At 43.0% G+C, this 16876-nt stretch overlaps 1 protein-coding gene across 4 annotated transcripts in view; it reads right to left on the bottom strand.

Moving 5' to 3' along the window:
- KCNH7 (potassium voltage-gated channel subfamily H member 7) overlaps positions 1-16876 on the bottom strand; it is a 2172707-nt gene that overhangs the window by 940026 nt on the left and 1215805 nt on the right. For all 4 annotated transcript variants that reach the window (XM_069616318.1, XM_069616315.1, XM_069616317.1 and 1 more), the window contains one exon: positions 14407-14621. In XM_069616318.1, the coding sequence (XP_069472419.1) occupies positions 14407-14621 (215 nt within the window). The remainder of the gene's footprint in view (positions 1-14406; positions 14622-16876) is intronic.

The raw sequence follows: 16876 nt of genomic DNA, 5'->3' as shown, positions 1-16876 counted from the left end.
CACCCGTACATATCTGCCAAGCTGGTCAATCTTTTGGCCCAACACTTTGAACCCCATGCCTGGATGGATAAGAGTGATGACCCCTCTGGACTGGGATGAGTAATTAGTGTGGAACCTCAACTTGCCCCATTTGGGCAATATGTGTAAATTGCTTGCATCCATTGTGTGTGTTTCTTGCAACATTAGGATCTGGGAACCGTGCCTGGTGATATAATTGCCCACTTTTTTTGTCTTTAACCGATTATTCAGACCCCTTACATTCCACGACAGTAGTCTTACCTTCAGCCCATCACCAATGCTTCATAGGCAAATGTTCCGACTGTATCTATTATCTCAATAACATAATATTCGTATAGCGTGGGTGGTGCTAGCATCTGTGTAACCACTGATTTAACTATTAACAATCTGCTTCCTTCATCCTCACCTCAGGACGGGGCTCCATAACATGGGGCCCAGTTGCCGTTTTGAACCATGAGTCTATATAACAACAACATACTGTATACCCTCTAAACACACTCTCTCCCTCATCATCACCCCCAACTTGACGATGTTCCCACTTCAACTTGTGGAATATTCCAGGGGTAGCCATGTTGCTCCACATGACCGCCAACTCCGGTCTCACCACCCCACCTATCCATAAAACATGGGGCTGCCCTCTAAGCTAGTCAGCCTCGTTCCAGATCAAAAAGGGATCTGATAGCCCAAACATATCCGCACTTGGCACGGGACATTAATCCGCTGGACGGGGTCAATTGTTCTGCACCGGTCTGCCCCCTCTGGGAGGAAGGGGTATACAGGATTCTATATAGGCTAAGGCTTCAGTCAGATTCTCAAAAAAGTGCACTCTTCCTGCATGTTGAATCCTCATCTTGGCTGGGAACATTAAGGTGTACGTAATCTGGCGTGCTTTCAACAGTTCCTTAACTGGTTCGTAAGATCGTCTGCTTGCCTGAACCGTGGAGGAGAAGTCTGGGTATATATGTATTCGGTTTTCCTCATACTGCAGTGTTCCAGCCTCCGTTGCCAGGCGTAGGATTGTGTCTCTGTCTCTGTAGTTGAGGAGACGTGCAATTATCGTGCGTGGTGGTGCACCTGACTTGGGTACTGGAGCCAGCGTACAATGTGCTCTCTCGACCAGGAAATGATCAGAGAATGCCTCAGGCCCAAACAAGGATCTGAACAGCGTTTCCAGTTTCTTCTCCATTTGTTTTTTTCAGAAGGATTCTGCTACGCCAACCACTCGAACGTTGTTTCTTCTTGATCTAGATTCAAGGTCTTCACATTTGTTTTGCAGCTTGCTCATTGTTTCTTTAATTTGGGTAATGTCACAACTCTGATGAGCAATAGTATCCTCATTAGCGCTTATTCTGTTTTCAGTTTCTGTGACAAGTGCACTCTCTTTATCTATTCTGGTCCTCATGGAGCCTATATTGGCCACTATTTCATCCAGCTTCATATTTACTGCCAAGAACCCATTTTGCACCAGTGTTGCCAGTTTGTCTTCACGTTCCCCCCCTTCAGGCTCTCCAGTCACAGTGGGCTCCAAGTGTATTTCCACTGCAGCAGTTTGGCCTTGGCTGCTAGTGTAAGTGTCCATTGGTCCTTTCTTTTTGCTACCAGGGGTCTTAGATATCCTGCCTATTTTATGTGGTTCCCCCATGGCAGCGCAGAGCAGTGTGTTGTTTTCAATTGCAGCAGTATCGATGTTTAAGGCAATCATTTTCTATAGATGTTCACACCATCACCATGTGGTTCGTTTGGCCTGGAAGGAATGAGGTTCTAGGTATGTCTGTGATTTTGTCTGTGTTTTAAGTCTCCAGAGTGTTTTGGCCATGAATGGACTGTGTGCTTCCACATACTTATTATTCTGGTCATAGTATCTCGTGGCCTTGAAGGCAGTCTTTACTTATGGAGCCAATGTGCGTCTCAGATGTTTCCCTTTTAATGGTAAAGGGCCGTTGGGGCAGTTTCTGCATGCCTACAGGTGGTCTAGAGGCCGTAATATATCAGGCGTGGAGCAGTGTTGTGGCCCCCCTCCAACATACAATCAGAGACACAGCTCCCCTTGAAACTAAAGTGCGCCCCCCGGATCGACCAGCAATGTCCCTGAGGGCTGGCCGTACGCGTGCGTCCTCCACGGGGGTCGCCGCCCTACCGCCCAGTAGGCTCTGGGCTGTGTAGTACGCCTCGAGGCAGGATGTTGTGGTACTCGCAGAGCACCAACGTTTGGCGGTTCCCAAGCGCCCGGAGGTTGGAGTCTCTTAGATCACGGATCTGTGTTTACAGGCCCTCAGCCCTGTTCATCTCCCTCCTCACAGGCAACGGCGACGGCCGTCCTCTCCGGCAACCAGCATGCGAAGCTGCTCCAGCCGCAAGGCCGAGCTGCGGTCCGGGCGGGAGACCCACACACAACCGGGTTAGGCCCACCGCACAATGCTCCACCCCTTCCTTAAATCTCCGGTACCTTACTAGGGGTCGCATGTGGTTGTCGTGCCGTTTCCAGGGAGCTGAAGCGCCCGTCGTGCCACTCAGGAATTGCTGTGGGATCACGTCCGATTGCGGTGTACAGGAAGGTAAAGGGCGTTTTTCCGTATTTCTTAAGCCAGAGCACTCACGGGTCTCAGTCGTGCACGGGGACCTTCGGTAGGTGTCAGGCGCTGCCATCTTTTCAGCTTGACACAGTCAAAGCCTGTCTATCGGGCTTAGGCGCAAACCGCCATTGCAGGATCCTCCCACCTGCGGCCTGCAGCTGCCTCGCGTCCCCGGCAAATGGGTGGATCCGCACGGTTCTATACGCCGAGTCGCCTCAGTGCTGGGTGTTGGCCAATCTCCCCACAGCCATTTCTTGGCGGATTTAAGTCGTAGCTGACCAGGATTTTCTCTGGATGTGTCCAGATGTCTGGGTCGTTAGCAGCGCAGCTTTCCAGCCTCTTAGGTAGCCTCGGAACGGACAAATTAGCGCAGGATATTACAGTGGAGCAGGAGCTCCGAAATCAGGCAGCCATTTTCCTTGTGCGCAACAGCGACCCCTAGCCCTGTGCTGGTCTTTTATCATTAATAAAAAATAAAAACATAAAAAAGTAGTTCTGGCACTAATTAATGGAGCAGAGGCTTTCTTCTGCACTTCACAGAAGCTATGGTTGTCATTGCAAGGCTCCTTTTGGAGAGCAGTGCTACGATTACCATGTAGAATTCCAACGGTGATCATTAGGTATGAGCTAGGCTTAATCTCACTAGCTGCAAGAGTGACATGGAAAACGCTCTCCCTTTTTCGGAAATGTATTATGCCAATCGTTGCAGCCCCCTACCAGATTATAAGAGATGAATTGGATAGGGATAACAAGAGCCTGCTGCTACATTGGAACACAGTGTGCCTCTCTATCTTAGATCTTTTGGGACAAATCAAGATGCCTTGGTAAATCGCCCAGAGGAAGTAAAATAAAAGGTTTTGGCGATGGGATTGGATCAGTACTTTGGGAGCCAGAAATAATTATCAGCGATTTGAGAGCTTGAATTAAGAGACAAAAGCTCCCAGCTTTCTTCCAAAGTACCTGACCAAATTCCCTTGCCCGAGATATAGACATGCCTTTCTGAGATTTAGGCTAAATATCTACCCAACAAAACAAATGATATCTCTCCCTGACAAACTGCTTCATGACGCTAGTTGCAGGTTCTGTAGACCACGGGAGGAGATGGAAACATTGAAACACATTACATTACTTTGCACAGGTCTAACAGAGTTGAGAAACTGTTATTTAAGATGCTTTATAGACGCTTTATAGAAAGGTTGAGAACCTACAATGTGGAGGATTGGTGGGTTATGTTGATGTTAGGGGGCAACCCTCAGTTACATTCTTGGAAAGAGTGTTTGCTTGTTTTTAGTATTAGTCAATTTTTAAATGACGTGAAAAGAAATGTTGGGATTGAAGAATGTACTGCCATTAGGATTTAAACTGACAGGTTTTAAGTTAATTTAAGCAGAGAGGGATACATGTAATTGAATGTAATTGAATCTAATGGATTTGCTTTCTTATTATCTACTTCGAAGTAGACAAAGGTTTGTATAAATGTCTAAATTAAAATAAAAAGAAATTGGCTGTGTTGCACAGTGACAGCCACAGCATGGTTGTGGTGTTGGGCTGTTGCTGGGCATTTACTATACATGCAGCTTGGAGGCCAAAGGAAGTGTAGCCGTGCCAGTAAATTCAAAACATAATGAGAATTTCTGAAATAATAACAGTGTCTCATGGTCATCATCTCACCGATATATGGATAACAGATAAATATGGACCATTATTTCATGTCGTTTTTTCCAAAGGCTAAACAGTTACGGTGAATGAGGGGGTTTGGAATGAGGGGCACAGTTATCTTCGTTAGATTGCGTTACCTTGTTAGAACAGGCTAATTCCGTTCAGGAACAGTTTGGGATTTTCCAAGAAGTACACACCAACCTGGCAGAGGAGTGAAAGGTGTGGTCACAATGGGCACAAGATGGGCCATCCTTTAAGGAGGAATGTGAGGTGTGTCCAGGGTGAGTGAACAGCCGGTGTGAGTGTGGGATCCTGTGAGTAGACTGGTAATTGATAATCAGGTTTGGTATCAGAGACCCATACAATGGTAAAGGTGAGCTCTTCTCGGGTTTGCCATCAGGAGGCTATCATTTGTTAAATCCAGTTGAGAGTTGCCCAGGGTAGGAGGCAGTGCGATATCCTTACAAGATGCAAGTGAGCGGTGCCAGAGGTGGTTGGCATATTGCATCTTGAAAGGACGAGATTGTTGTAGGCTATAAGGGGTTGCTTTTGCGGAAGGGGGACATCCTGTCAGGAGTTCTCGACGGGTTCTCAATGTGGGCAGTAGGGGGCACCCTGAAAGAGATTCAGGGTAGGGGGTTCTAAGGAAGGCAGAAAAGTGTCATGTTGGCAGGAGGCAGGCAAAGGCTGCCACTGATGATGGTATGGATCAAAATGCAAAGGGCTCATCCTGCAATGAGTGGTGCCCAAGGTGGGCAATCCTTTGTGGTAAGGCTCATTTGAAAACAATGTTCAATACAAAAACGTATACTACACTATTAGCAAGCGGTCAGTAATTGTGTAAGTGTATGCAAAATGTGTTACATTGCTTGTGAGGAGGTTGGTGCAATATTTTACGAGAATATGTTTATTATTTATTTATTTAATGCGTTATAGTTCACAAGGAACATTTCACATGTAAACACAATAAACGATAAAAACTTCACAGTAGAAACAACAACTTAAAACATAGATAAAACATAATTAAGACATGTTTGAACAGCACTTTCCTCAACTTTATCCATTATCACATACATCGGAAGACATATAAAACTTTGTTAAAACATATTAAAAACACAATTCAAACTCAGCTTTATATCACCTCAAAGGGTCAACTTCACATCACATCTATATCTTCTAGTTTCACAGCTGGCAAGCGTCAGGTGATATATGGTTTCAATAGAATTGACCCTTTTGCAAAATATACAACATCTTAAATTGCAGGCTATGCCACCGCTGGCCCCCAAAAGGTCCTTAGTGGGGAATAAAATTCAACTGAATGTGTAGGCACTGTCCACGTCAGAATAGCCCCAGGCATTTCCTCAAATAATGTGGCATGGTGTTGTAGGGTCTAACATCTAACAACAAGCCTGAGAATAGATGGTACTTCCTGACAGGGTCAATTGTGTCAATTCAATCTGTTTCCCATGCTCTCTTTTTCACTTTCAAAGGATGCGTTCAGAGATACTCCCCCGAGGAATCAATGGCATTTAGTATTTCCAGGCACTGTCTGTGCCAGACTTTGAGGGCAGTCAGAGATTTTAACTCTAGGGCATGCTTTAACATCACCCAACTTGGCCCCTCTTCTGCCAGGATAATCTTTCGCAAGACGTTTAGGTTTTTCCATTTCACCAGAGCTTCTAACACGGTCAGACCTAATTCATACCTTATGACCGGTATTGGCACACTGGATGGCACCTTTAATATTCTTCTCCAAAAAACTCCTTTGAGGTTTGCCCATTACTCTGTAAGGGAGAGGATAGTAGTTTCAGCACGATAGGTCACCACCGGTACCACCTTTCTACAATACAATTCATGAACCGGGATATTCAAAAATAACCCAAATTGCCTGTTTAGACAGACACCAGTAGCCGACACCATGATCTTTTGTTTCTTTATGGCAAACTGTCTCACTCTGTTATGGGTTTGCAAAATTGGGAAACCGAAATATACTAAATAATCCACCTTCTCTAGCGGTTTCCTCCCGATGAACCATTTGAATTGTCCTTCTGCCTTTCCTGGGCCCTTTTGTATGTTAAGAATATTTGACATGGGGACACTAATCATTAAATTATTCTTTTTTGTGTACGTCTGCAATGCGTTTAGCTGATGCAGCAATCTGATGGGTGTGTGATCTATTAGGATCAGGTCGTCAGCGTATAATAAACAATTAATTGTTGTTGCATTTAATTTTGGAGGAAAGAATTTAGCACTCGAAAAGGCCTCACTCAAATCAGACAGGAAGAGAATAAATAAAATCTTCGCCAGTAGGCACCCTTGCTTCAAACCTCTTGCTGTTGGAATTGGGGTGGTTAATCTGCCCTCTCTGTCAAGTCGCACACACATGGAAGTATCCGTGTGTAGGGCTATTAAAATAACCAGTAGGGCAGGAGGACAACCCCATTTGTACAATTTGGACCATAGCATGTTCCTAGGGTCTGTATCGAAAGCCATGGAAAAGTCTAGAAAGGTGAAGCAGTTCATTTTTTGTCAGTTCCCCCTTTTTTTAACAATTCCAGCACAATGCCGTTCATCTCAGTACCTACTCCCCGGGAAAATCCTGTTTGCAAAGAATACATCCTCCCATTCTCTTTGGCCCAGTTTCACAGGTCTGTTAACACGGGGCCTGTGAAGATCTTAGCTGGGCAATCCAAAAGGGATATCGGCCTGTAGATGGAGGTGCTCAAACGGGAGCCTTTTAAAAAAAATAGGGACCACAAGCGTGAGCCACGTCTCTGGGATACTTTTCTCCCTGAGAATGGTCTTAAACATACTGTCTAGGACACCTGCCCAGGTTTTGGGATTATTTTTTAGAACACATATCGCCAGACCATCTGGCCCGGAGCCATAGATGTTTTACTCATAGAGATCAATTGTACCAAATCGTCAAGATCCCATAATAACCCCCAAGCTGTCGTTCAATTCATAACCAGCATCCACTCAAGCTCTGTGTCGCCCTCTAATTTATAGATGTCCATAAAGTGCGCCTTCCAAGCTTGTTTGGATATCGGATTTATTTGGGACCCTGTTTGGGCCATGGCATTATCTTTAATTACTTTCCAGAAGTCATGTGAGTTTTTACTTGCCACGACCTCTATCATCTTACGAGCGTCCTTCAGCGTCAAGTGATGCTGATAATGGCATAAGCATGCCCTCTAAACCACCTTCAGACGCCTCCTACCCGTCTGGTCTTCTTGAGCCATCTCCTTAAGAGAGCACCGCAATTCTCTCTTTCTTAAAATGATAGTTCGATCAAATGTGTGTCTGTGAATCATTTTGCCCGGTTGGGTTTTGGGCAATCGGTTATAAATCAATTCCCAGATTGCGTGAGTGTCCTTACCCCTAAAACCCTGTTCAAAGTAAGTGTTGAATTCCCCAAAGGACAGAATAGTATTAAAAGCCAACATTTTATACTCATTCCAATTTATTTTGTTTCCCCTCTTGTTAAAGTCTAATTCAAAGACATAGCCTGTCCGGTTCAAATATCTAGAGCGGACATCCCAGACAAGTCTCAAAGGTAAGTGGTTGCTCGCTGGGGGTTCCCCCATTGATAGTGACTCAATTTCAGGGTAAATATCCTCTGAAACATAAACATGATGCAAAATGTTGGTTTGGGCTCCCCTCACCCAGGTGTGGTGTGACAAATCATCTTGATTTCCCGTTGAGTATTATTAATCCCATTCAGCCATACTATCGCCCCAGGCCTGTCCCCTTACCTGGCTTATATTTTCCAGATTGGAAGTGCTTTTGCCCAGTGGCCACTCCAAACATCTACTATTTAAGTCTCCACAAATTATAGCGGAGTGTGCCCATTATCGACCCCTGAAAACAGGATCTTTCGACATCGTCCAACAGAACCTGTTGGGAAATGTTTGTGTTGTTCCAAGAAATATTGATCAACAGGGTATCGGGTCAGCCCATGAATAATTCTTTGTTCCACACAAGATTGATTCCCTGGACATAGGAGTTTGGGTTATCCAAGTTCTCTGCCTTTGCCCAATTTTTTTTAGACAAACCTGTCAGGAGACCAGGCGCCGGGTGCTCCCTAGCTCCTCTAATGGCTGGTGTAAGAATGACAAAGTGCCCGTCAATGACAGGCGCCTCTGACATCCAGCACTCTTGTAGGGAGAACAAATAAACACCAAGCAGGTCCACAGTACACGGCCAGCGTGTGAAAACCCCCTATAATTCCACAAAATCAAGACAACCTGTTTGTGTGTACAGCAAATAAGGACCTCTTTAGATTGGCCCACTAGACCTCCCATTTAAGGTGGCTGCGACGACCCAAGACCAGTCTAATAAGTTTATTAGTTTTCAAAATCTGACAACGAATAATTTTGCATAGAAAAAAAAAATACAAAGGATATATTACAAACGATAATAAACATGTTTCTGTGTTTGGTCTTTCATGCACTAATAACTAGTGGTGTACCAAATATTCTATTTAGTATTCTGCTAAATATAGAATAGTCCTGAAAGTATTCAGCCAAAGTCTAATAGTTGTTTTTTGTTACAAATCATATTTCAAACTTGATCAACATGTTTTTTTAAAAACATTTAAATATGCATTCCCATGTTCCTATTATGATCAACGGTTCATCCTTAATTAAAGCCTACACATCAAAATAGATTAACAAACAAAGAGTCCAGATGTACGAAAGGATGTTGAATATGCAAAGCAGTGCTTTCCAAAGCAGCAGGCTTCAAACCTGGAATGTGCCAGATTGCAATGGTGCAACGTTCTTTCATCATCAGGCATTTCAAAGCCTGCAGTTTAAACGTGTTTGACAGTTCGTCGAATTTTTTTTGGGGGAGGGGGGAAGGGCAGATAAGTGGTTGGGGGTTAGGGTATAGTTAAAATAGGTGCAGGAGGGGATTGGACTGGGACCCCCGCAAAAAAGAAAAAAAAATGGATGAACACGTTTAAATTGCAGGCTTTGAAATGCCTGATGAAATGACATGGAACCATTGCAATGAACAAAACGGACATTGCGATGTACATTTCCTTTGCAAATTCGCACCGTCTTGTGACCTACAAGGTAGATGAGGTATCAGTAGTTTCTGGCTACTTACTCAAAGCATTGATTGCATGTCCAGGGCGAGAGGGCACCAACTGCAAAGTCAAAGTGGTCCATGCTGTGAACGGAGCAGCATCTGGCAATGCAGGTGCAGGCAACAAACGGTGGAGACGTCTACATGTAACACAATCTCCTCTTCGCAAGGCAGCACTTTTCATGGATTGAGACCCACACCTCGCTTAGGGATGCGATCACCATACGTGTTGCATGATCAATGCACATGCAGGGTTGCAGGCCTTAGCTTCACCTCGGGCCTCATGCCCGCTTTCACTGATTCGTGCAATGCACTGCACTCGCAAATGCTCCATCATCGATGTTTTCCTCATTACACATTGCCCCTTTGCTCTGTTAAAGATGAATGCATCCTGGGCCGGGCTAAAGACTAGCCTTGATCGCTGTGCTTCCATTACGCTACTCTGTACATCTGGCCCGACACTCTGGGGCACACTGCACTACTGGGAGAGGGATCATTCTGAACAGGAAGCTCCCTCAGAGAGACCAATAGCAACACAGTAGTGTCAATCACACTTCACAGACCCAGACATGTGATTGAATCTTTCCAAACCCAACACGATCTAAGGAGGCACTTGCCTGAGGAGACGCTGCTCACGCACCACATATCAATCCACACCCTTTTACCTGTCCGCCTTCCCATCCTGCTAGGTGATACATGGTCCCATGGTTTTCCCTCAGCCTTCCACTCGGCAATACCTGCAGCTGACGGCTCTCTATCTCGGTCTCAACACACATGAATGCTCTCATCTCTCACAACGATCACCTCGAGCCAGACTGGCTTGTACCGTAATAGAAAGAGCGACACCTAGATATGATCTCCTAAAAAGACAATTTGTAAGAGAACTAGTTTGCCGCATCTTTCACCACATGTAACTGGCATTTCTCCAGCCCTGTTGACCGAGCAGTGACACCTGTTTGCCACTCTTTTAAATCCCAAAATTCCAAGTGCACCTGTACTCTTCTATACACACACCAATGTCAACAACAGATCATCACTCTCTTTGTCCCATTTTGAGTCCTCACACCAATAACCTAAATCATCTCTTGTGACCTACACTTCGTACAGGTAGAAGAAATAATGATTGATACTTCCTAGCCTCTCACTTTTGGAGTGCTATATAAACTGATACCTTTTTGGACATTTCATGCAAAAAGCCACAAATAACATTCATGGCGGAATAACTGGGTAAGCCATACAAAAATACCATGAGATCAACCAAAGACCTATGCATATGTGTGTGGTGTGAGCAGGAAACTAAAATATATAGTTTTACCACCAGCGGTAGTTCCCTGTAATAATTTCCCATTCCCAGATGTTGATGGGGAAAATATGAAGGCAAAGACTTTTTAAGAGGAGGGTACATTTATGTTCTGGACGCCCAAGGAAACTAAACATGTCTATTTTCTCAGCACATAGGAGACGCAGTGGAATAGACAGATGGCCTTATTTTACACAGTACTATGCCCATTTATAAGGAAGACATTACACAATTGTCAGCTTTGTGGGACTGCTATGCAAAGGGATAGAGTGCATAAGTTGCAAGGCATGCTGGGTACCAAATCGGAAGCAATCAATGATGAATTTCACAAGAGTATGCACAGCAGAAAATCTATTCGGCCCAATCTGGCTGCAATGGGTCTATTCGGCAACGGGTAGATGCATTCTTGCTATTCAACTCCCTCGGAATGTCGTGGGCCTGATTTAAAAAAGCAATTTTACAAGGGCACAGTCCCATTGTAAATGCTTTGTAAATCAGACCTGTTGTCTTTTCATTTAAAAGGAATGCAACAACTAAGTGAGGCAAAGCTAGAGTGCTGTGCACACGTTGCGCAAGGAGGGAATCAGGCATTGTCTGACAGCATTCTTGATTACACAGCAGACTTCAGTGCATATTTTTACATGTTGGATAAAAGGAGTGGTGAGAATGAATGAGAGTTGAGCAGGGTTTGATCACTTGTGGAAAGGTTATGCATTCACAAAAGGTAGCAGAGACCAGAAGGGTTGGGGTCAAAAGAATGTCATGACAGGCAAAGCTAGCATGTAGGCAAATGATCAACCATGGAGTTTATGGTCCACAACTTTGGAACAGCCTCCCTAGAGCCATTCGAGAACTTAAAACACTCATTATATTCCCAAAGGCCCTGAAGACCTATCTGTTCTGTTAAGGACATCATGGATGTTTGGTCACTTGCCTGCAAAATCTTTGAACTGATCGCATTTTCATAGACAGTTGATTTACACCATGTGATATACCTGCGCCCCAATACGATTAATTTCATCAGGTGCAGGTTTACAAATAAATCAAATCATAAATCAAATCATACGGGCAGTAATGAAAGAAAGAACACAACTTGGCCAACCTGTTGCTCTGAGGGGCAGAGTGACATGACCATGCCTGAGAGAAATTCATTATGGCATATCTCTCCAGTTCCCTTTTTTATCGGGAATCTTATCTCCATCCACCATTAAAGATTCTTTAGATGCCTTTGCCTTCTGTGTACATTGGAAGTCAAATCCAAACTAGGAAGCGGAAAATTCTTTGAATATCTATAGCTTTGAAATCCAGTCTATTTACTGTCATAGGCCAGATTGTGGGGAAAGTACAGGACAAACACATGTATGTATAGCCCCCTGCCTTCAGTCATACGTCTCAAATATGAAGACTCTTTCTTGGTGTGAATATGTGTATATTTTTCACATTTCCGCCTTAAAAAACGTGTGCAAATAGCATGGACAGAAACAATCCCTGGGTGTTGTGCAACCAATGCAAGTCTCTTTCTCTGAAATGCTGAGCTAAACTAGGAGTAACTGGCTGCAGGTCCTTTTCTCTCACACCCAATCCCTCCTGCATATAAGCCCACTTTTCTTTGATTAGTCATCTCCTGTTCAGTGTTCTGGGGTGATAGCAGAAAAAGTGCTGACAAAATACAATAACCTGAAATAGAAATAAAAAAAAAAACACATTTTGATCCTTCCTAGCATCTCATACATGTTTTTTATTTTGAATTTTATTTGATTTATTTTGTTTTAGTTTACGTTTGTTGGGCAGAGAACACCACATTTCAACATACATCGAAGCTAAGGTTTAGAAACCAGATGGGAATGGCTCGGATGCCTCATTTACAGCGACAGAGGAAATTGGATGGAGGAGTGGTCGGGACAGTATGGAGATGAAGTTGTTTTTGAGTAACCATAAAAATCCACGGATGTGTGGGAGTTGTTCCCCAACCTACACCTATTAGTAGGTATGAAGTATAAGTAACCTGGAAAAAGACTGCGCCAAATCTTCGCAGAGTAAATTTATTGCTCAAAAGAAATTGCCCTTATAACTGATGACACGTGCTTCGGTCCTCCAAGGACCTTTTTCAAATCAGGGCTATTGATTTGTCTTGTAGTCATGTAAGGTGCCCCCGTCACATAATGTGAAAAATAAGCTTCCATATATTGAACGGGTAAATCCCTGTTGTTCACAATAAAAGTGTCCGATCGCAAAGTTGCTAAGAATCCCCTCGATCGGACGCTTTTATTGTGAACAGCAGGGATTTACCCGTTCAATATATGGAAGCTGGAGGACCGAAACACGTGTCATCAGATTTAAGGGCAATTTCTTTTTGAGCAATAAATTTACTCTGCAAAGATTTGGCGCAGTCTTTTTCCAGGTTACTTATACTTCATACTATCTATCAAGGGGTCTTGTACTTGGCTAAACCCCATACCTGGTGAGACGCGACTCAATGGACTCAATGTATTGATTGAATCAACTTTTTTCTTTCTTTTTTACTACCATAAGATGTCGCCAAGTTAGACCAAACCTTCCAAGCCAAGATCTTTTTTTTTTGATACACCTATTAGTAGGTGAATTCTCTGAGAAGTGTTTGAAGGCCTAATCAATGTGTTGTATATAAATAAATGCCTCTACACTTCATATATTTAGGCAAACACATTCTAGTTTGTGTCTGTCTGTGTGCTTGTGTACCTTCTTTTACTGTTCATTGGCTTGTTAATGTGGGTATGGCTGTGCATATAGAGCGTTGGGTGTATGCTAGGCACATACAATAAACCTATCCACCACATCTACCACACCCAGATACACACAACCTACCCACCCACAAAATGAGGATGTGTTTGATTGTGGGTAAGTGATGTGGCTAATCTGTGCGTTAAAGAGCACACAGAGACTAGAGCTCCACACACATAGTCACAGCTATAAAGTCACTGTGAAATTATAATATATGCAGGTGTTGGCTAATATTTCTGCTACACGCAAATACCAGTTTCCTGGTTTCACACATAGCAACATGAGAGGAGATTCCTAGTTGGTCTTATGTGATGGACAATTACTCTTGCATGCACAATACAGCCTGGGCCATGCTGGTTAATAGCCCAGACTTATGACAGTAACAACAAGTACACATGGATTAATTGAGGAAATCCTACGATTTTGCTAAAGATGTTTGGCAAAAGAAAGGAAGGAGGCTGACATCATTGTGGCAGTAGTAGGAGGTGTTCAATGCCAGTGCCAATGCAGAAGCTATTCACATTCTGTAGCAGTTACTAAAGTAGTTGAAGTGATCAATAGAATCACAATTAAACAAAAGGAGAAACAGGAAAAACTAATTAGAGCTATTACCAGAGGCGTTGCTTGGGGGAGGGGGGTGCTAAGTGGGCTGTAGCCCCAGGTCTTTTGGTTGTAGCCCCGGATAGAAGCTCAGGTGCTAGCTAGCCCCGAGTCCCGCCAGTCCCGACATTAGCTTAGCCCCTGATCTTTTCCAGACCTAGCAACACCCCTGCTATTACATATTTTGGGTATTTTCATATTTTGTTGCAAACATGAGTGTTCAATAACACTCCCTTCAATAATATCCTTCCCCCACATATGATTTTACAGCATTGGAGAAATTAGACTTTCAGAATACATACACTTTTGCAAGATAGCAACAAGCACATCAATACAAACATATGACAATCTGAAAAGGATTGCGCACTTAAGCTTCTGAATATTATTTCATAAATAGATTCCTACCTGGGTCACTTTTTCTGTAACATTGTGCGTTCTCTCTTTAACTTTGGGGGCAATGATAGTTTTCTCGGAAGATGGAGGAGACGAGGACTTTTTCTCATTCCTGATGTCTGAAAAGTTTAGTGTGAGTTGTGGAATCTTGTTGATGGTGCTGTATTTGTTCAGGTTTGAATCTGACGTGGACCCCAGCAAGCTGGACTTGATATGATTAAAAGGCCCTAGACAATTAAAAATAAAGACAACATACAACATGTGATAGCTGGATTAAAGACCCCAACAGCCAGTGGGCAAGACAACACAAAGGGAATGGTGAATATATTGTACAACAGCCCACAGCTATTATCTGCTTAGGAAGAATGCACATGCCAATTTCTCATCAATGTGTGCCAATCACAAGACTACAATTACTTGGCTCGAACTGTACCCACGGGGCACAGGAATGACCAATTTGTGCCAAAGAAAAGTGGACTATTTTAGTAGTTTCAGTGCCACTTTTCAGGAGGAGTCTGATACAAACGACATGAGTTTGGTTTAGAAAAGTTAACCAATGATCTCTGATCATTAAACAATAAGGATTACGGATTCATAACTCATTTTAGTATGTTTGTTATGCATTAACAACTATGCATTCCATAGTGCATTGTGTATGGATACAGAGTTGATCATATACATATCTGGGGGTGCTATTCGGTTTAGCTTTGTATACCCTAATCTTTTTCTTTTTTAATGCAATGGTCGGGCGCTGTGGATAAGGGATGGAGGAGACTGAATCAGTCTGATTGCAATGTAGAAGCCACAACAAAACCAAAAAACTGTTGTCATGTGTAAAAGAGTGAATTTCACATTCGACTTTTAATAACGATGCACCGTGACATGCAATAAGCATGTACATTTCACTATAAGTGCTCACTTTCTCAGGTCCTGCACTTTGTCATGTGTGTTTGTAGCTCTTTGCAGTTTTTGGTTTGGATGCAGGAAAGAATTTCTCAGAATGTTATGTTTTTTGGAAGGACTTTGAATGGATTAACCTGTGACAAGACGTTTTTCAGGGATATCGTAAAAGTGGGATAGTTACTGTAGTTCAGACAGTGAAAACTTAATTCCAATGATCCTGGATTTAGCAGTGGAGGCGGGTCCCATTGCCTTGGAGCCAAAGAGCTCCCCATTGGGCATTAATTGATTTCAGATTGTTGCATTAGTTGGGACACATTAGGGCCTAAAAAGAGCAATGCAGGGAATGGTCACCACCTAGCCCACTCCATGACAACAACAGTGTATTTGGATCATTTTCTTTATTGGATAAAAATACAAGCCAATCATAGCCAATTCACTAACCCTTGGTGTACAAAACTGTAGCTGAAAATTCCACAGCTCATCCCTATCCCCCACGCTCGATGAGTATCATGCCAATCAAGGTTATTGGCAATATTATAGCCTTCTAGACCGAGGTAGGGGTGGTTTTCCCGGGATAATGCCCCGCCATCTAGTTATGGCCCGAGGTGATAATGACCATGCCTCAGGTCTATAAGGCTATTAACACATAGCAGTAATAGTAGTACATATTTTGGAATTTCCATTGTGAAGTGAAATCTTTAATTTAATAGTGAGTAAAAAAAAAATACATTGAGTTAGTAAATTACATGTGTTTTTATTTTCTAGTACTTAAATAAGTTTGTCTTCATAATTTAAGCATTTAAATTGCAAAGTGTGTTATATTGGAGTGGATTTGCCATTAGCATGAATGAGGTGGAATGTAAAAGTAAAATATGTCTTTATAATAGATTGAAAGCATCTCCCCATGTTTTAGCTTCTCTTTGTTGTTTGTAAATCGGATGTTGCAGCAAAGAAACCGCCTCCCACCGAGGACACATCTTGTTGAAGGCAAAGAAATCGTGCCTGGAAATTGCACTGTTGTTTACCTGTTTGCTTTTTGAAGACCTACTGTTAAAGATATAGTCAACACCAGTACTTATTGAATATTCTGATTGGCTGCGAGGAGGTCAATAATGATCAATCTCCATGAGCTAATTAGGTTTATTGCCCAGCGTAGCAAGGATGATCTTCTCTCTTCATATACACTCGTTCACATGTATTTAAGAAGCTCCTGTACTACATGAAGGCAGCAGGGTCAAAACCAATGGAGAAATATATCTGACAACTTTTTCAGGCTGTGGGACAATCATGGATTTTCTGCCTCTTCATTTTTATTATGTCAATGATAGTATATAAAAGTAAAATCTAACCGTAGACTGATATTTCCCAGCAGAACGTTTTGTCGTATGGCCTTGGTTGGATTTGTACACAATAAAAGTATCTATCTTTAACAAATCAGATATCCCTCTGTCTTGCCACATTAGAATGTTGGTTGGCATCTAGTGACTGTCTCTTGGAACGATTGTAGACTAAAAAGGGTGTGCGTAGGAAACAGCTGATAACACCAAAAGTGGAAATGATTTAAGACAGCACGAAACAT

This window comes from Ambystoma mexicanum, chromosome 9 (assembly GCF_040938575.1).
Source record: "Ambystoma mexicanum isolate Mex_15411 chromosome 9, UKY_AmexF1_1, whole genome shotgun sequence".
Classification (NCBI taxonomy): domain Eukaryota; kingdom Metazoa; phylum Chordata; class Amphibia; order Caudata; family Ambystomatidae; genus Ambystoma; species Ambystoma mexicanum.
Note: the sequence above shows the minus strand (reverse complement) of the source record. Positions and strands in the feature narration are given on the sequence as shown.